General features: G+C 45.1%; 1 protein-coding gene across 3 annotated transcripts; it reads left to right on the top strand.

The window, feature by feature from the left end:
* The first annotated feature begins 896 nt into the window (after nucleotides 1–896).
* igf2bp3 (insulin-like growth factor 2 mRNA binding protein 3) lies at nucleotides 897–20,083 on the top strand. Of its 3 annotated transcripts, XM_053446787.1 has the most exons (16): nucleotides 897–1,486; nucleotides 2,472–2,532; nucleotides 7,785–7,833; nucleotides 10,983–11,034; nucleotides 11,281–11,344; nucleotides 12,371–12,649; nucleotides 12,788–12,922; nucleotides 13,293–13,415; nucleotides 13,585–13,720; nucleotides 15,052–15,183; nucleotides 15,349–15,417; nucleotides 16,315–16,434; nucleotides 16,579–16,653; nucleotides 16,861–16,992; nucleotides 17,190–17,303; nucleotides 17,982–20,083. In XM_053446787.1, the coding sequence occupies exons 1-16, from the start codon at nucleotides 1,312–1,314 to the stop codon at nucleotides 18,081–18,083; spliced, it is 1,818 nt and encodes a 605-aa protein (XP_053302762.1). In that variant the 5' UTR covers nucleotides 897–1,311; the 3' UTR covers nucleotides 18,084–20,083. The 3 variants fall into 3 exon arrangements, with proteins under 3 accessions (XP_053302762.1, XP_053302763.1, XP_053302764.1); XM_053446788.1 differs by lacking the exon at nucleotides 15,349–15,417; XM_053446789.1 differs by lacking the exon at nucleotides 15,349–15,417 and having other exon boundaries at nucleotides 16,312–16,434.
* Nucleotides 20,084–20,781: the final 698 nt, after the last annotated feature.

The following is a 20,781-nucleotide window of genomic DNA, read 5'->3' as shown; positions in this document are numbered from 1 at the left end:
CGGTGTAGCAGTGCAGGCTTCGCCATGTGCGCAGGGCCCACATGGCCGCTGCTTCCTGTGTCCTGAAAGTTGGACAGAACTAAAGTGGAGTGGCGGCTTCCATCTCGACCCCCACCCCCACATCAACCCTTAACTGTGTTTAGTGCGATAATGGGCAACTCGGGCCTACTGGTGGACTTTGAGTCGTGGCTCGGGGAAGGGCATGGCTCCACTCTAGTTGGAGAAGATGGACGCCGTCATGTGGACAGAAGTGTACGTGTCAGTCCCGGATTGAGCGAGGGGCCAGCCAGCACGGCCCAGGCCAAATTAAAATGTGTCCTCCGTGCAATTTAACAACATAGCGCAACATCATTTATGAATGGCCCCACCCCCTCCTACAGCGCACTTTACGCAGCCGTGCGCACAAACCCCCGCAATATCAGCGTCTCCCCCTGGCTGTGGGCGTGCGCGCCCTCACTACCATTTTTTTTTTAAACAATTCCTCGACCAATGAGAGAGGAGGGTCTTGCAGAGAAAGGCACACGAATGTGATTCTAGTAAAGATACACTGGGTTCTCACGGAATCCCTTTACGCACAGAGCTCGCCAGGATTTTTCCCAACTCCAATCCACTCGTCCCCTCCTTTCTTTTTTTGCTCTTTCTCTCTCCACTCCCCTCCCGTGCTATCCCCACCCCAGATTCCCGTGCAATTTTTCCCCAATCCCAAACACTTAATTGAGCAATTGGGATTCCTCACGTGTGGGCTGATTTGTAGTTTGAACACGTGGCTCATTCAAAAAAGCCGGAATAGCAGCGGATTTCTCTCTCTCTCCCTCGCTCGCTCGCTCCCCCCCCCCCCCCTCTCTCTCTCTCTCTCCCTTTCCTGCTGCTTCTTCTTCTGCTTCTTATTCCAGGCTCTGGACTCAGAGGCGGGCACCAGCCTTACCGTGTGTGTGACATTCTCTGTCTCTTTGCCAAAAAAAAAGAGGGGTTTTGGAGGAAGACGCGCAAAGTAGTTTCCCCTCCTTTATTTTTCCCTACCCAGCCCGCCACCGTTTGGAGATTAATAATTGAGCGTTTTATTTATTTGCGCGACAGATAGCGGACGAGAACGGCGAAGGGAGCGCACCGCGCACTGTGTGAGGCTGCCAGTTTAAATCTATCTGTGGCTTGAACGGACCGGGAAGCACGCCACGGCCACTCCGTAGTAGTAAAGGGCGATTTGAGGGCTACTCCAAAACAGTGCACGTCCGCGAGCGACGAGCGAACAACTACTATCTCTCCCTTGGCGTGAAAGAGAAAAGAAAAAGATTGCCCTCCCCGACGCCGAACATGAATAAGCTATACATTGGCAACGTGAGCGCAGAAGCGACCGAGGAGGACTTGGAAAGTATCTTCGAGCAGTGGAAGATTCCGCACAGTGGTCCGTTTCTTGTCAAAACTGGCTATGCGTTTGTGGATTGCCCGGACGAGAAGGCTGCAATGAAGGCCATCGATGTTCTTTCAGGTGAGGAGAATTTTATTCTCGGGTTCCAAAAATGTTTCAAAAAGTACTATTTGGTAAGACTCACCGTGCGAGGCTATTTGTGTGATTATGGCCATTTAGTTGAGGGCCCTTGTGAGAAACGCATGCAGGGTAAGGGGGTGGGGGTGGTGGGGGGAGTGTATCCAAGCGTCTCTTTTCTATCACACAACCTTTACTTGGCCTTTTGACACTGCGCTCAGAGAAGGAGCTCGAGTGAATAACTCACCCCATCGTTCCTTTTTGTCACACGAGGGAAAATGGTGGAGTAAACACACAAAGCAGGCGTGAGGATGAGAGTAGCAGGGCTTTCCTGGTGCATGTTGTGTGTGTGTGTGTGTCTGTGTGGTGTATAGGACAGTGTGGACGCTGTGGACTGAGCCTTGAAGTGGGGCTCTAGCACACATAAGTCCACTTTGGCACGGCTATAGTAGCCCGAGCTCTCTGCCCCCTGTTTTACCCGTTTCAAATTGAAATCGCACTCTTGTGAAAGTAGTCCACAAGGCCTGCTCCAGTGGCCACAGCGAGACGCTACATTGTGGAGCCATTTCGCCCATGCTGACACACCAGGTGGTTTAATTGTGTTGATCAAATGTAGGCCAACTACACCGGGCCCTACGACTGTGTTTGTATCCCCCCTATTTTCTCCACTTTCTCCCCAAAGTTTATTGTGTTCACACACGACGCGTAGATTCTCACACAAACTCGCAGTTTTTAAGGATTTGAGCTCCTGCTTCGCTCATTTGCGTCCTCGTGGGAAAATGCAACCCAATATCGTATTGTGCGTAAAATATCCAACACCCTGCACGAGCCCGTGCCAGAGTTTTAACACACCACTTGGTAAAACAAGTAGTAAACTCAAAAAGCCTCGATCCATTTACACGAGCACACAGTGGAGGCCTGTTTTGAAGTGGGGTCAATAAGGGATTCGTGAATATTTTTTAAAAATGGATGCTTTTTGATTTTCTAGGTAAAGTGGAACTTCAGGGGAAACTTCTGGAAGTTGAACACTCGGTCCCTAAACGTCAAAGGTAGGTTGATTTCTAAATAATATATTTAAAGAGCTCGGTTCAACTCATGGGAGCTCCAGATTTTCTCCCCCTTCCTCTCTCTCCCCCTCTCTCTCTGTATGTTTGCCATCTTCTTCTGTTTGTTCTAGATGTGTTGCCGTAAATGTGAACGTAAGTTAATAATTCAGCGGTTTGAGTATTTTCACTTCGGTTAAACGAGGTGTCTTCTTCTTCTCCTTCTTCTCTTTTTTAACCTCCCCCTCCCTGAATGCTGTGGGGGTCAAATGAAAGGGGCGTATGGTGCTGTACTCCTCCTCTCGCCATGACTTGTGGGGGCTTCTCTTTAAAAAAAAAAAAAAAACCGTCGTGCTATCTGGAGGCCTGATTTTTTGTCTCTCGGCCGCCATGGTGCCATTTATTACTAGGAACATTCAAACATTTACGTGTTATTGAACCTCTGGGTGATTCGAGAGAAGCCCGGGTGTGCGGGCTGCGAGGTGCGGGCTGTGTCTGAGGCGTGCAGGCTTGCATGGTGGAGTCGTCCATTTGAGAAGCCCGTCCTTCTCCCCCATGCCTGCCCGGCGCTTCCGCCCTCCTCTGCACATTGTGCTGCTGTTGCACGAGATGGACTCTCAAACGCGCCTGGAATGGGAGTTTCAGGGCCCAAGTCACGGGAAAAATTCATGATTAATAAAATAATTATGTAGTTGTCAGAACGTGATACCCCCCCCCCCCTTTCGCCAAACGCACTCAAACCGAGTGATTCCCTGTCGCTATATATATATTTTTACGCAATCTGCGAGGGCTTAAAATCCAGGAGCACTCGTGTGCGTGTTTTCCTGGCTGTGGCGCATTTTGGTGGAGGTTAATCCACTTGTTTGAATTAAAATAAAATGGCTGCTGCTTTCTAATTGGTGGATGGGCGTCTAAGTGGTACGTAAAGTCCGTTGTTCGATTACTGTGACGTTTAATTTAATAACTGCGGCCACGTCTGGAATCATTGTGAAAGTCCAGGTATCACACGTGTCTAAAATATATTTTTAGAGGGCTGGGATGTGAAAAGTGGTTTTTTATTTCACATTTACGTGATTTTTATTTTAAAAAAATATATATATTTTAACCTGATTGCCAGTGAAAACCCATTATTGGTGTAGTTTCCTGGGCAAAATGGCGGCTTGTATAAATAAACCAAGTGAGGTTATTTGGGAATCGTCTGTCAAAATGTCTTCCTCCAAATTAAGTCCTAGTCAGGCAGGGCTGATGACGTTGCTGTGTTCTATACACTGCCGTGTTGGACATGGCAGCTACAGAGTCGAGTTTCAGCCTCACATAAAAAAAATGGCTCCCTCCCTTTACTACATGGCAATAGTCAATGGAAACAGTATTTAGAGTATAGGCTGCACACTCACACACACGCTGGGGGGGGGGGGGGGGGGGGGCTCTTTTTGCATTCCAGCCTGCAAAGATCAGCTGGGGGCTCGGCCAGTCTCCATGGGTTAACCTTTGAACCCCCCAGGAAGGGGAAGTGCTGCAGCAACCCAGGCCCAAGGTGGGGCAGCTGCAGTTTCGCTTGGATAGGAAAGCGTAGGGTGACGTGTCGGTGGGGCGATGACCAAAATTTCTACATTCAATTACAATATTTTGCAGTACGTCCCCCTGACTGTGATGCTGTGGTTTAAAAAGTCCACTAAAATTATCTCTGCCGCTTCAGCTGAACGTCTGCTGCATCCAGTGGCCATTCCTCAAAATTTGCTGTACGTCTCAACAACTTGAGGCAGCAAAGTTCATGTAATGAAAACATCTCGTCCATAGATATATTGTCTTTTTTTTTTATTTATGTAATTTTCTCTAAAAGATGATATTTTAATATATTGTGTGCAAATATTTAAATCAGGATTTCAAACATTTTAACATCCACGTGATCTTGAGCTTTTATTTATTTTACATTGTGAAAACATGTAAATTGTGCAGATGTCGAGCATGTGAATCCTACATTTGTGTCTACCTTTAGGTTCTGGCATTTTCTACAATTGACAGTGTTAAAAATGGAATTTAAATTTTTACTCTCAATCATGTTGGATTGTTGTGACAGCTGAGCCACAAAATGTAATGTATATTAATTTAGATTTACTTTTTATGCTCCTCAATAATTAAATCCTCATATAAATCAGACTGATGCAGCAATGTCATTATTTTAGACATTCTAGGATACAATTCTCACTATTGTTGGATAAGTTAAACAAAATAAAAATCCTCACCATCTACACATGGGCAAACCTGTTGGTGGAGTGCACAGTATGAAAGAAAATGGCATATAGCGATAGAAGAGGTGGGCTCAAGTGTGTGTGGTTTAAATATTTCTTTTACCAATCACAAAAAAGCATCTAAATGGAGACACTGGTTTAGATGGAATGAGTGTTTTGTGAAAAAAATGGCTCCTGACTCCTATTGCAACAATTGTGGGTCAAGGGTTCACTGTGGGGCCCCAGCTGCAAAACTGGGGATTTGGATGGAGACTTAAGGAGCCAGAGAATTATGAATGTGGCCCCTTGTTTAACTCAGACCGCAGGCAAAGGCTCCGTAACCCCCCCCCCCCCCCCCCCCCCCGCAAGGCTCAAATCAGAATGACTTTGTACTTTTTTCTTTACAATGTATGTAAAAAATGATTTGACTTTTATGGAGTTCTCTGGGGAAATTCTAAACCAGTTAATCCAAACCTTAGGGTTGAACGTAGCCTATTGGGTGCATATACGGCCTGTGAGGAGGGGGAGGGGGGGGGGCAGCGAAAACCAGTTTGGAGTCCAGTCATTCAGAACCTCAGCATGCTTAATAGTCAAAGGCTGTGGATGGGCACTGAGCACAGATCACGTGTGTAACAGGCCGTCCATGGTGGTGTGGCTGGAGAGCGTTTCACTGGAACGATTGAAGAAATAATGAATATGAATGCAGGTGTGGTGCTGTGACAGGCTGCTTGACTTTTCTTATGGACGTCCATGCTTGCTTACGTGTCTACACACCCACTTGTGTGCACAGCGTCCATGGTGCAGGCCCATAGGTCTCAGCTGGGCAGCGAGGGAAGGGCGTGCACGTACCGAGTGTTGGTCCATTTTTTTAAGTAAATAAGGAGCCTCCTCTTGGCCATCACATGACGAGCCAACCCAAGTCGCTCCCCCTCCCACTTTTTCACCCCACACTACCATGTTCCTGTCAGTCCGTGGCCATGGCAACAGGGCCCCACCCCCCATGGGCCAGAGAGGGCCCTTGTTACCCTTGCCTGAAATGGGGCTAGCCGTTTCCCCCCCCCACACACACACACCACCAGCACTACACCCCTCTTACACATACTCCCCCCACCACGAATTCAAAGGCTTGGACCAGGGAATGTATACCTTCCCAACCCCCACCCCACATCCTGGTTGACTTCTTCTGTGTGCTGAACAGACCTATAGGTTAATCCGACTGGAAGTGCTCGGCCCATTTGCACATTCACATTTCGCATTGGTGTTCCCACCGCAATGCAGAGCACCCGGAATGTGAGGGGTAGAAGGGGCCGGATCAGCCGGCAACGGCACACTGGGCCCGGAAAAGGACTAGAATTCCTCATGGAACTTATTTGGGAATTTTCTTAACAATTTAGAATTAACTAGATTCCTAATGTCTCCCAGTAAATATGTTGACCTGCTGTTAGCAAGTTCCTGGTCGTAGTGGCTAAGCTGAGGAATTTACACTACTGCGGCCCTCGTTGCACATGTGTTTTACTGCCTTGATAATGTTTTGTGTACGCCTTCCCTTCTTGAATTAGAGTTCCTGGTGGTAAAGACTGAGTCTAAATGCTGCATGTTGTAAAGTGCTATCTACCACACAGCAGATTACCGAACGGCCATTAGAAGTGGAGCAGTTGGTTCAAGTCGATGAGCTGCATTTGTAAACGTCATTTAACAGCTCAGTGAAGCTTGAGGAAAATGAACAAGAGAAGTGTGTGTGTGTGTGTGTGTAACACAATTCTAAAAGTTTTTACACACGTGCTGGAAAACGGTGTCCCGAAGATCTAGCTTGGATTGGCTGCACATGCTGCATATGTATTACGTATGTGCAGAACCAGCGTAAGGCTGGGTTGGAAATGGGCGTTTTGATTCCACATGGGGTGTGTGTGTGTGTGAGGCCTCAGCTCCCAGCCATGTGTATGTTTTGGTCTTTTAGGTTTCTGTGTGTGTTGTCCACTTAGAATTTTTTTGATCTCCTGTTATTTCAACAACATCCTCTTGCTGACCGATACTTGTGAAAACTCTGAATCGTTGATCCACAAGTTCAAATGGCAATGTGACCTCCACACACGACCATTATACTCGTACTGCTGCGTGAAATTAAAGCAAATTCTGAATCTTCATCGTCAAAGGCTGTATTTCTGTCCTGGTGGTTTCTTGTGACTGAGTACACAGCAGCACCATTGTAGCTCCATTTCCTTTTAGTGTACAAACGCAGATTTTTAAATCTTTTTAATGAAATGTGATGTAACTGGTGATAGAGATTCCATTTGCTCTCTGTTTGGCACCAGCACCACCCAAAACCATCGGCCCCTCTCACTCCTCGTTTTGATAACAGCTGGATGCTACTGGATAAGTGTCTATTTTGGTTGAAAAGAGTGGACTCGAGCCTCGCAGTGGCTCAAACCTCATGATGCAATGCTACGGGGCACATGCTTGTCTCGGAAGTGTGTAGACAAGATTTGTGGATGCCGTATCTTTGCCTCTTTTTTCTGTCTTTTTTGCTCCCTTCTTGACGTCTCTCCTCCCGCTTCACCGCCCTGCTTCTCCTTGTCATCTCGCTCTTCGCACTCTGTGTGACACAATTGGGAATTGGGGCAAAGGGCGTGGTATGGTTTCTGGTTAATAATTTTAATTTTGATCAACCTCATCTCAATTTAGGCCCTCCCAGTGCTGATTCTACATTGCCCCTCTTCTCCTACTTCAGTTCCTTTTTCTTTTCTTTTTTTTTACCCAGGCTGCCTCAGTGCACCTGCAGCTTGCTGGGTTGGGAATGGGATTCAAGCAGGAGCCATATCTGCAGCTTCTTAACCCTACTGTCTCTTTACATCGTCATGGGGAAGGAGGACCTGCTGTTTTGTCAAGTGCATCATGTACCCTGTGTTTTCTGCTGCTAACTGTCTCTCTCCTTCTCTCCCACATCTGTTTGCATCTCCCTTCATCAATTTCTTCTCTCTTCCTCCTCCTTCATCCATCCCCCACCCTCTTCCTCCCTTATTCTCTCTCCAGGAGCTGTAAACTGCAGATCAGGAACATCCCGCCTCACATGCAGTGGGAGGTGAGTGCTAACAGGATGCTAACTGCTTCCAGGGCGGGGCACCGTGGGGCAACTGGGCTCATTTAGTAGCTTCATGGAGTCACCTTGCCTCCCTTTGGAGTTTCAGTTGAACATTGGCTTGGTGATCTGTTGCAAGAAGGTAGCAGCTCAGACCAGAGGGTAGAAATACAGTTGTTACAAATGATTGTTGACACTGGGAATTGACAATTGCAAGGTTGATTTTCATAGTTGATTTACACAGTTGCATGAGAGACGGCGAGGCTTTACTCAATAAAGATGCTGGACCAATGATGAAGAGATTGTGTCTTGATGATATAGTCTACTAGCAAGACACTACGCAAATCTCCTGATGTTTGTAGGCTTAGTCCTACGTGTGATGGTAACGTGCCTTCAAGCACGTCGCTGATTTGACCCTTTTGGATCTTCAGACTGAAAGTTCTTTTTTTAAATGACGTATTAGAGTTTGACAGCCTTCTCGCATTAGAAAGAGATCTTGTGGGAATGAAGGTTAAAAAAAAAAACAGGGTTGTGAAACATCCATGTGAGAAATGGTTTGACCTGGTGTGTGCAAGTCCTTTGTATGGTTTACGGATGACATTTATTTTGGACAAGAAAATAAATAATTTAGAACTTTTCCGATTATAGTTTTCTTCTTTCTTATACAGACAGTAAGTCCTGAAATAAAATTTTGCACATTAATCCGTTTCCTTGATTAAAATCCTCACAATTTAACACTCCATTACATTGCTCCTGCAACTAATGCTACACTCTTAAAACCTTTATCTGGGTTTTGAGACAATTGTTGATTCCATTGTAATAAATGTTAAGGAATTGGCAGGAAGAATGAATGAAAACATTTATGCCATTTAATTTGTAATTAAAAGGGCATTGATGTCACCACAAATTCCCCATTAGATTGTCATAGTTACATTAATTCTCCTAACACTGTCCAAAATGAAACCTCGACAAATATCTGTTCAAAAAATGCAAAACATTTAAACCCCATGAATTATTTGACTTGATCTTGGAATAACCGTGGAACAGTATTTAGACTATAAGATTCGCCTGCAATTTTTTCTCTGAGGGGAAAAAAACAAAACAAAAAAATCTCAAGAAAACAGTTTGATTTTATTATGTAAAACTTTCATTAGTTGCGAAAGCATCTGTTTCACTGGACGTTCTCATAGCAGGTTTCTGCTGTGACCATAAACAGAAAATTGACGCTGAAGGTCGGTGTGAAATCTCTAAAGCAGTCCTCGTGCCTTTCTATTCCTTAAAAGGTTAACAGACAAAAAGTTTGTCATGTTAAAATGAATAATATCAAGAGAAACGTGCTGTAACATGGTCAGATTTCAAGGCCACCGCCTGATTAGTGAAAAATGAATGAGTGTTGAGCAACAGTTGTGTGTGTCTGCTTGTGATAAGCGTTAAAATTAATACTCCTGGGTCTTCACACTATTGTGCTCAGAATATGTATGTTTATCTGGATTGAGATTTTTGGGACAATTTAAAGGTTACAATTAATGTGTTTAAAAAAAAAATATATATACACACATACATGTTGGACTTGAGATCCTTGCATAGCCTGGGTGTAGAATCTCATATCAGTAACATATTTACATGATATTTTTTTCCCTTCCTCCGTCTGCAGAGGTTTAGTGGTGATGGCGTGTGCTCCTAGTGTTCACTTCATTTTTCTGGCTCATAAAGACAATGGAAGCTGTAATGAGGATTTTCTTGCTGAACTGCACTGTTGAGTATTTCTAAATTGTGAGTTTAACACATGGCTTTAGAACTCAGCCTAATTCCCTCCATGTGATCAAATGGCCATAGAAAGGCTCAGTGTTTTGTAATGGTGGGCTCGTTTTGCCTACGCTTGTCGCTCAACTGCAGCTCCAGATCCACCCATGTTCCTCGTATGTGGCGAGCGAGTCGCTCGCTTTCTCAAAAGGTGACATGGAGGTTTCTCCCCCTCAGAAGGGGGGAGGGTTAGAAGAATGGCGGAGAAGAACAGAGGGATCTTTTGATGCAAAGGCCTTGTATGTATCTTATCAGGTAGATAAGACAATGGGTTGTGTGTGTGCGTGTCGCCTCGGAGGGAGAGAGAATAGTGGCGAGAGTAGTGGCGTGTTCACAAGCTGTAGTGGGTGGGTGGGCCAGAGTTGATTCCCCTTCCCCTCCATGTGCTCCGATTCACAGAATGTGTAGCATGAACTCCTACCCCTCCCCCAGTCACTGCTTCCTGCTGGAATGTACCCCACCCTTTCCTGAATGGCCTGGATTCCCATTGGTCAGGCCCAGCAGATGGACGGGCGGCGCAGCCAGCAAACACTTGGCTTCAGGGAACTCATACTGGTGCAGAAGCAGCCAATGATGAGGAGCGGCGATGGCAGGGAGGCGGGAGGCTGCTTGGTTGGTGGGTTGTTGGAATGGGGGGGCAGGGACGCAGTCTTGTTGGCTAGAAAGTGGGGTTGAGCTCCTGGGGGTGTGGCCTTGGGTTTTGACTGAGCATGGTCAGAGGTTTTAGCTTAAAACCCCACCGCCTCCACCCCCGTCCACCCACAGTTGATCACATCTTTGAATTGAAATCCTTTGGGCTCCAGATTTGTGCAGGGGGCCAGCGCAGTGGGCCTTTAATTCGGGATGCATTTAATATTTTATATTGTTTCCCATTAACGAGTAGGATTTCCGCATGCATTGATTTTGTTAATTTTTGACAGTTTAAAAAAGATATGGTCAAACTATCAAAGGAAACATGGCTTCATGTGACTTTCCATTTTGAAATGTAATCGCGTGTATGTGGGATGCATTCGACTGCTTGTAAGCCCAACAATTAAAATGCAGTAGCTTGCTTCCATCTTTTCCAAAATAGACATTTTAAAGTGTTATAAAATTCATGCAGCACCTGGAGCTCCATGAAAGTGCCCTGAGGAGTTGAGTCATAATTTGAGGGAGACAGGTTTTTTATAAGAAGGCATCAAATGTATCCATGTAACTCAACATTGAACTCCGGGGTTCAGAATGAATGGAGTGTGTCCTGGCAGGGAGCTGGGCTGGTTCCCACAGATGAGCGTCTGCTCGCTAACAGGCTCCGGTCAAAGCTTTCAAAGTCTCCGAGTAATCATGGCTTCTCTTCCTCTTCCCCTCAGGTTTTGGATGGTATGCTTGCTCAGTATGGTGCAGTCGACAGCTGTGAACAAGGTAAATACTGTCTTTTGTTAATGGCTGCGCATAATGTATTTTCACAGCCTCACCCTAAAACACACTGGTTTCAAATTGTGTTTTATCCCAACTGTACCATCTGGTTATAATTGATTTAATTTAAAAATGTAATTTCCTGAGTACCTTTTGTTTTATATGCAAGAGAAGCCCACGCTGGTGAATTAAATCATGTCGTCGTTATCGAGTGTGTTTGTGAACTGACTCTGCTGTTGTGCTCTCCAACAGTCAACACTGACACAGAGACTGCAGTCGTCAATGTTCGATACGGAGCCAAGGACCAGGCCAGGCTGTGAGTACACACACACACACACCCCCCACACAAGCATGCATGCAGCGTATTCACATCATTGACCTCCATCTCATCCGGAATGACGTCTTCGGCATGGATCTGCCCAAGTTTTTCTTTCTGCCCATCATTCTCTATTGGAAACTCCATCATCTCCCTCAGTCTAGCGTTCCCATCATATACTTGATTTCCTCCTTCCTAAAACCAGTCTAACTTAATTTGACATGCAATGACGACGGGGAGGCTGGAGAGTGTGTATGTTGGCGAGGGAGGGGGTTAAATTAGCCATCTGGTGCCCCCTGGTGTACATGAATCGTACTACACCGTTTCTCTCTGCATGAGTGGTTGAGGAAGGCTCCAGTCATACTCGGTTGATTTCATGACCAATCATAATCCCAGAGGCCAGTAAGGCCGGCGTGTGGGGTGTGCCAGTTTGCTGAGGCTGGAGGGAAAGGTGTCTATTCCTCGTTGTGCCCATCCCCTGTGAAACCGGGCAACTTGAGCTTCGGTTTTAATGTCACCATTCCGTGGTGTCCAACATTGACGTTGTGACTTAAAACCAGCTTTGTTTAGAGTGAACAGAAAGTTTTAAGCCAAGTTAACTTGTAGCTTTTTACTTGGTGTTAGCAGTCTTAAAGTTGTCCTGTGTGAAATTGGACCCAATCACTAATGCGTTCTCAGACATGAACTCCAGAAAATATCTGGCCATTTTCCAGATTTGTCACACATTAAGGATGCAGCAGGAGATTGTCCTGTTCACAACAGGAAAGGTTTAGGGGTGGTGTTCAGGTAGAGTATGCAGGAGCCCGGACATCATGTATAAATTCCACTGTGGAAATCGCCTGTGTTGGCCTTGGCCCTTATGACCAACAGCTCTCGGATCTCATTCAACATTTATGTCAATGCGTGTATGACGCACCTTTTTCATCCTGAGCTATTTTTTTGGTTTTCGCTCCCGTGGTGTTAGAAATCTTCTGGACATTTCAAAAGTAGCTTAGAGGTTTTCTGACATTCCTTTCTGCACCACAGGGCGATGGAGAAGCTGAATGGATCTATGATGGAGAACTATGCCTTGAAAGTGTCCTATATCCCAGATGAGGCGGCCGTGCAGGAGGGTCCGTCACCGGGCGGCAGGAGAGGCTTTAACTCGCGGGGACCCCCTCGCTCCGGCTCTCCAGGTCTGGGCGCGAGGCCCAAAGTGCAGTCAGACATCCCGCTGCGCATGCTGGTTCCAACGCAGTTTGTAGGCGCGATCATCGGCAAGGAGGGTGCCACTATTCGCAACATCACCAAACAGACCCACTCAAAGTACGTACACGGAGGTCAGGAATTATACTGAGCAATTATACTGAGCATTGCAAGTGAGCTATGTTTAGCCACTTCCTCTGGGTGGACCAGTCATCTGCTGCATTATAGAAATTCTAAATGATCTTCCCTTTGTTCCAGGATTGACATCCACAGGAAAGAGAATGCCGGTGCGGCAGAGAAGCCCATCACGATCCACTCCACCCCTGAGGGATGTTCGAATGCCTGCAGAACCATCATGGAAATCATGCAGAAGGAAGCCATCGACACTAAATTGTAAGTTTTTGTAGAAACATCAGAGCCTTAGCTTAACTTGGTTCTTACAATGTTTATCAGCTTTTGAACTTGTCAAATACCACTGCTGCAGCTTTTCTTTGAAAAAAATCTGAACATAATCAGATTTACAGCAATGTAATGGTTGCCTTGTGATTGTTAAGCTCATTGTGTCAATACCCTGCAATTAAATCGCTTACATTACCCTAATTTTGCTGGATTGTATGTAATATGCACATGATTTCAAAATATACTTTACTCATTAAGAAACTTTACTTTGACTGCTTGCACATTGAATATGAAAGACCTTTAATCTGCAGTTTAAGGTGGATGTTTAGTTTCTGTTGCTTGACATTCTCTCTGCCCTGTGCAGCACTGAGGAGATTCCACTGAAGATCCTTGCACACAACAACTTTGTAGGAAGACTAATCGGAAAGGAAGGACGCAACTTGAAAAAGATCGAGCAGGACACAGAGACCAAGATCACAATCTCACCGTAAGAGTGCATGACCAATGACTCTTTCCAGGAATTCTATTTGTAGTCCCTGCCATTCATAAAACTGCCACATGCATTTTTAATGTTGAAATATTTTCCTGCGGTTTGACAATTTATTCTCTGGACACAGTTGCTCTCATGCCCCCTCACACCTCATTTCTTTGTCCAGTCTCCAGGACCTGACCCTGTACAACCCAGAGCGGACCATCACAGTCAAAGGCACCATTGAAGCATGTTCAAGAGCTGAAGAGGAGGTGATGAAGAAGGTCGGGGAATCCTACGACAGCGACATGGCTGCTATGAACGTAAGACTTTTAGCATATAATGACATGGACAAATGCTTTAAATGGGAAGTGTGAATTACTCTTAGATTTCTAATAGTCTATTCCAGTGGAACGTGTCATTCATTGTTTGTAAAGTAATATCAGTGACAGGTTCATTAATTCATGAAACTAGATTGCCAAAAAAACAAATTTAGGAAAGAAATCTGATTACAGCGTCTCCATGTCCAGTGGTGATCTTAAAATATTGCTGGCAGGTGCACTTTCATATCTTGAATAGCTGTCATAAAAATACACACAATATAAAAAAATTACACTTTTTGTTTGAAAATTGGATATTGGTGATTAAAATGGGGCAATGACTTAATCTCAGCCGTGGACATTGAGGCTGCTTTGAATTCTGGGAATGGGAAAACTGTTCCTGGAAAATTAAGTGTGCGGTGTGCATTTTGTTTGTATTAGGGGAACATGATAAATTAGGCACTTATTAGTTTATACAGAAAATGTACAAGAACAGAAAGTATCAATAATCTTTAAATTTTTTGATTCAGTTTGATCGTCTGGGACTTAAACTGAAGCCATTGTAGATTTGCAGTGACCAGTGCAGTGCCAGCTTTAGACCTGCCTGTTTAGAATGGTCTATTTTCTTGGTCTGTGGCGAAGCTGGTTGCAGCTTTTCTGTCTGAAACTGTCAAAGTGACAGGCTGTTGGACTCAACTGGAGAAACAGTTGTCATGTCAGTTGTCGTGAACGTGCTATTGTGATTGACGTCCCTTTCGTTGACCCTCCCGCAGCTGCTACAAAGCTCTGCTCATCTGTTCATTAATATTCAGGGTATCGCGTTTGCCAAAAAATACCAGATTCGACACTGCACTTCCTTGGGCCCATAACAATATACATGACATGTGTGAAGCTGATAAGATGAACTCAAGATATGCAAGTCTCAAACAGAGAATTCCTGAAGTGGTACATTATATTAAGTTTTGTTCAGAGTTGCCACTTGGGTCAAACTTGTGTTTCATTTCAGTCTTCTGGGTAGTTTTCTCCCCCTCACTGTTTAAAATGCCCACCATGTGAATAGGTTTGGTCTCTAGAGAGGTTAGCTGGTGTTACATGCTGTTCCTTTCTTTAAGAGAGTACAAAAATCATTTTTGTAGTTTAAAGCAAATATGCGTGACGTCTCTTCAAGCTCCTACATGTGTATATTCAGGTTTGACAACGAGCCACACTATGGATTTGACTTTGAAATTGGACATGTCCCTCTATTTCTCATGAGGTTGAAATAACATTTAGTAAATAAGATGGATCACTGGTGTGTATTGTGTTTTGATGAAAATGTTCTTATTTCCCTTTAGCTCCAGTCCAACCTGATTCCAGGCCTGAATCTGAATGCTTTGGGTCTGTTCCCCAGCGGAGCACCGGGCATGGGGTCCAACATGTCCAGTGCCCCTCCCCCTGGAGCCCACGGTGGAGGTTCGTCATTTGGAGTAAGTGACCGGCTTCATGGCCTCGCACACTAGCAGTACAACCCCAGCACTGGCTATGTTTAATCGTGAACTCGCTGTGTTTCAACTCTTGTTTCAGGATGGTGTAACTAAAGCCAACAATAAGAATTGAGCCACTCAGTTCCATGTTTCTTTTGATTCTTTTAGTGCAGTCCTTATGGTGGCGAGGGGCAGTTTTGGGCTTCTATGCCGCCGGCGAGCAGCCAGCCCCTTGCTGTAAGTCACCCGCCCAAAGGTGCTTTGCACGGCTTGTGGCTGCTCGCTATGGGATCAGGGGTCTTCTCCAGGCGCCCGTTGATCTTCGATATTTGTCGGAAGACCTCCAGTCTTTTGTGCAGTTAACCTGAGTGATGGGGAGACACAATCCCCAGAGGGCAACAGTAGCTTGGCAAACGTGCGGCTTGTTTGACAAAGTGCATGTTGTTCAAACGGCGAGTGAGTAAAACATCCTTGGCACCGAGAGCCCTTCTCCAGAGTTTGGAGGCAGCCAACACAAGTTGTTGGCGTGCCCGAGGCGGACACATTGACTGGAATATTGGCCCATGTCCAAAATCAATTGCACGCCCTGCTAACACAAGTGATTCGGTGTAGCTGCTTGCAACAAGGCATTTGAAAATAATCATCTGTAGTAGGACATTTTCTCATTGAGTGGCGAGAGCACAAGATTCATAACGAGATGCCAATGACGACCAGATGAATTAACTAAATGGATGCATGTGGCAAACTCAAGATTGTGGCTTTTGTATGGAGTGGAATGGAAGTGGGCCGAGGCTCAATATTGTAAATTATTATCTAACACCATATGATGTGCGCTTGAAAGCAAACTGCTCAGTTTTTGGAACATGCAATGTGAAAAATCTTAGTGTCTTTTTTGTATCAGAAATGAGTTAGAATAAAGTGGTCTTAACAAAACCCATTGTTCCTGAACGCAACCTCTACACGCTGCAGGACAGATGTGCGTCTGCTGATGAGCTGTCATTTTTAAGTGGAGGGCATGGGCTTCAGTGCAGCTCAGTGTGTGTGTGGCTGGAGTTGAGCAAGCGTTCCGCAGCATTTTTGTTGGCGTGTGATCCTTTCCTGGTCCCGGAGTAATTAAGTGTTTCTCCCCAGCAGGGACACCCAGAGTCGGAGACTGTTCACCTGTTCATCCCTGCGCTTGCAGTGGGAGCCATCATCGGAAAACAGGGTCAACACATCAAACAGCTGTCACACTTTGCCGGGGCCTCAATTAAGGTTAGTGACGGACAGGCCAGCGACGTCGTGACTCTTAATGGTAACGTGCGGATGGCGGCTGTCTTCTGTCACTTGACTGATAGGAATTGGAAATGTAAGTGAAGGTTTCTGTTTTTTTAACGCTGGCCGTCTGCCCTGGTACAGATTGCCCCTGCTGAAGGAATGGATGCCAAACTGAGGATGGTAATCATCATCGGACCGCCAGAGGCTCAGTTTAAGGTGCCGTATCTTCACAGCTCCATCACACACAAAATACTATTGCTAGAAATAAAAGGACGCAGCCACATTGAATTTGATGCTAGCAGCTGTTGGATAAGCAGCTTTTTCAGCCTGCACAGAAAAACTGTTTTATTCTAAAGCATTTTCTCCTGGAAAATTCCTAAATGCAACAAGAGTAATCTGTACTCTGACCTTTTCCCACTGCAGGCTCAGTGTCGCATCTTTGGCAAACTGAAGGAAGAGAATTTCTTTGGACCTAAGGAGGAGGTGAAGCTGGAGGCTCACATCAAGGTTCCCTCCTTTGCTGCTGGACGAGTCATCGGAAAAGGCGGAAAAACTGTAAGCGCTCATTCCGATTCAACGATCGCTGCAATAATTAAACAAACCTCCATCCTGATTTGTTTGTTTCTAAACCTAATGTAGCACAGATGGGGAGCGTGTTGCAGCAAATACTAAAATTAAGCTCTGGTAGTGGCCGCGTTCTGTAAATCCTCACTCCTAAGCTGGTTATTTCTGACTCTCTGTTGTGGCTGCAGGTGAATGACCTGCAGAACCTGACGTGTGCAGAGGTGGTGGTGCCCAGGGACCAGGCGCCTGACGAGAACGACCAGGTCATAGTGAAGATTAGCGGACACTTCTTTGCCTGCCAGGTGAGTGTTAATAGATAAAACCGTTGTCTAAAAAAAAGTCTACAGTCTAAAATCTGATTTAGCTAGTGCAAAGTGATGAGGAAACTGTTTCTTTGAATAAAGGTCTTTACAGAAATAACATTTTATGAAAATGTATCTGATTTTTTTCTGAAGTCAGAATATGTGAATTAGAGAATCTGAGCCCATCAGGGGCAGACGGCAGTTATCCGGGACAAGACTGTCTTTTGTTCGCTGTACAGTGTTTATAGTCCGACTTGTTTCTTTTGTCACCCGAGTCAACAAACGGCGATACCTCTGTGTTTTAGGTCCAGATTACTTTTTTGCTAATCCCTATCAACAGCGCTCTGCATATGAATGCATTTAAATTTAAAAGCCGAAAACCAACGCTTTTCAGAAAAGGTCATCCATCTATTTTCCTCTCAAGATAGTTTTTAATCTGTGTGCTACCAAAACCTGCTCAAATGTGATTGGTCCAATTAGTGACAGAAACCAGAAGGTTTCCAGTCACAAAATCTTGTTCCTTGCCGAGACACGTTCTTATGCACGTGCAGAAACGGTTAATAGAAATTAACTGGAGCATTGACTAACCATAAGGCATCCCTTTAGGATGTCACGGGATCCTCAACAGACCCCTAATTCCATTATGTTATGTGAACATTATCTCTCCATGTCGTCCAGCTGGCCCAGAGGAAGATTCAGGAGATTCTCGCCCAGGTCAGAAGGCAGCAGCAGCCCAAGCCCGCGCCCGGAGCCCAGCCTCCACCGTCCCGCAGGAAGTGAAGGTCCAGCGGAGCTGGAGGAATGGTGACTGAATCTGCCAGAAGACTCGACAGATGGACAGATGCAGCAGAGTCCAGGAGGAGAAGACAAGGGGTCGTCTTTGCTCATCTCAGGGGTTCGAAGGTTATCACCAACTGAAACAGCCCCCCCTACTTGTCTTTTACTTGACGTGCATTCGAGTGTGGTTCATAAAGAGACTGTGCGCCTCTTTACCTCCACCCCACCTCGGCTCTCTGCTTCTCTGTGAGAATGTACTTCAGAGGGCTCCCAACGTCGTCACCTGCCCTCACGTGTACGCACCCCTGACCGCTCTCCTCCTCCCCCCACGGGTGTTTAAAAACAAAAGGAAAAAAAAAAAAATGATCTCTTTTTTTTTTTAAATTTTACACTAGAAACACAAAGATGAAATAAGGATCCCCCTCCTATCACCTCCTTGGTGTGGTACTTCAAACCTGACGAGATGTTTTGGTTGACTTCAGATTTAGTTGACACATTTTTTTTTTTTTTTTTTTTATAGCGTTTAATTGGTTGATGAAGCTTTCTCATGAGTTTTCTGTGGAAAGGAAAAGGCATTGCTATCCAGGTCCCGGTCGGACCAACAGAGAGGTTTATTTGGGGGGAGGGTTGGCTCAGATGGGGTGGGCCATGTTTAGGGGAAAGATTCTTGTTTCAGGACAGGACCCCTGAAAGGTTGGATTATATTGGGGCGTCCTGCCCTTGTAATGATAGTGGCATTTTATAAATTCGGATGCATTTTATAGATAGACCTATATACATAGATGGATATATATTTAGAGGTGAGGGCAGCACCACGACTGACACTAAGGGAAACGGTGCCGAACTGCTGCTGCCCAGGAAAACCAATTTAATATGCATTTTACTTAACTACCTCAGGATCTAGTACCTCAGAAGAGAAAAAATGATTATATATATATGAAAAATGTTCCTTTCTTTTTTTTTTGTTGCTTTTGTGGTATTTTGTATACTTTATAAAGCTGATAGTCTTTGAACATTTTTATTTTTTTAAGAAAATTTAAAATTTGGTCAGCTGCCAACTGACCTTGCTTTCAACTCTGGTGCTTTAGGTGGCATTGTACATGTGTATGTGTGACTTAAGATGACCCTGTACATAAAGTCTATTTGTACATAGCAGCGCTGGAGCAAGAGTTGGCGCCCCCTCAGCTGGCGGCTGACAGGAGTATCGAGAGCAAATCGCCTCAGTTTTTCCCCTGAGGGTCCACCATCTTCTGAAGAAACCACAAAACAACTGATACATGCAAATGAATGCCAACCGTTAATAATCGCAGCAATGCCATTTAGTTTTTTGGGATTGTCTTTGTTATTGCTAACGGTACTTTAATTTGTAAAAATTGAAAAGAATTTCCTTTTCGCCTTCCTACGAGGGCTGTGGACTCGACAGGGCTGGACCGCCACGGTCCGCTCTGTATCGGCCCCAGAAACCGCCGAGTGTCCCCGTCATCTGTTCCGTTCAGGCCGACCGCCGCCTTCTCGACAGTAACGTCTTAAAGCAAAGTCCAAGCCCGACTAGGTTTATTTTCATAGAGCAAGCTTTGTCAGTTCGGCGTGGCCCGTGTAGCCAGGTCATCGAGTCAATGTTAACGCCGTTCACTGCATGGTGAGGGTAGGGGGAGTCACACTGATAGACGCAATCTATTTTATTTTATTTTTTTTATTTTTTTTGCGCTTTAGGACAATAAATGATTTAAAACTGACATTTCTCTGTGACCCACAAATGTAACGTGATGTTTTGGGTTTGTTGTTCACGCAGGGAGAAAGAAGCCGCAAAGGGCACACAACTGAAAAAGTACTGAGTGAACCCTGACCAGGGGTAAGGATAGAGGACAGAATCCAAAACGATTTATTTCATTTGTCTCTTCATGCCGAATGTAAATATATTGATTGTGGTTTAAAAAAAAAGAAGAAAAAAAAAAGTGCTTGAGTGTATCCATGCTTCCACAGTAGAACGCCGTCTACCTCAGCTGAGGGGGTGGGGGGGTTTGTTGTGGCACTAGGCGCCCCACCCTGCCCCCACTGAGCGCCAGCGCGCACTGATACCTCAGTCCCCTCCCGACCCCCCCCTTTCCCGAACACTTCCTTTTGACATGGGCGCGTCATCTAACACCGCGCTTTAACTGAGGGGCACAAGTGATACTTAAAAATAATCCCCCGATCACCTCCCGACTCCCTGCCTCCTTCCTGCCAACCTCCCCCCCCCCCCCCTCTCCTCCTCTGCAGTTTGTTTTTGATCTACCTCTTTAGACACATATTTGAAGTAGAGGCATTCTTTTTTTTTTGTTAGGATTTAGCGCCCACTCCTCTTTTACGCCTCCCCATGCTTCCCCAGATATGAACTAAAATCTATACTGAAATCATGTACTCCCTCTTTAGAATTGAGAGAATGATTGAAAGTGATCAAAAAATATTTTTTCTTTTTGCCAGTATCTATATATACTCTATACTTTTTTTTGTCGCTTAATTGAACTCTTCAAATGATTATTTCTTTCTGCTTTCTATTTTTGGCGGTGTGGCTTACATGCATTTGAACTTTTGCTTGGGTTAATTTTTTTTTTTTTGTGAAAAAAGTCAAATCACAAGTTTGATTTTTGCATTCAATAGTTAAAAATGAGAAAATAACAATTGTTTTTTCTTCTAAAAAGGGCCTGCCTTTTTGTTTCTG

Source organism: Pleuronectes platessa, chromosome 18, assembly GCF_947347685.1.
Source record: "Pleuronectes platessa chromosome 18, fPlePla1.1, whole genome shotgun sequence".
Lineage (NCBI taxonomy): Eukaryota > Metazoa > Chordata > Actinopteri > Pleuronectiformes > Pleuronectidae > Pleuronectes > Pleuronectes platessa.
Note: the sequence above shows the minus strand (reverse complement) of the source record. Positions and strands in the feature narration are given on the sequence as shown.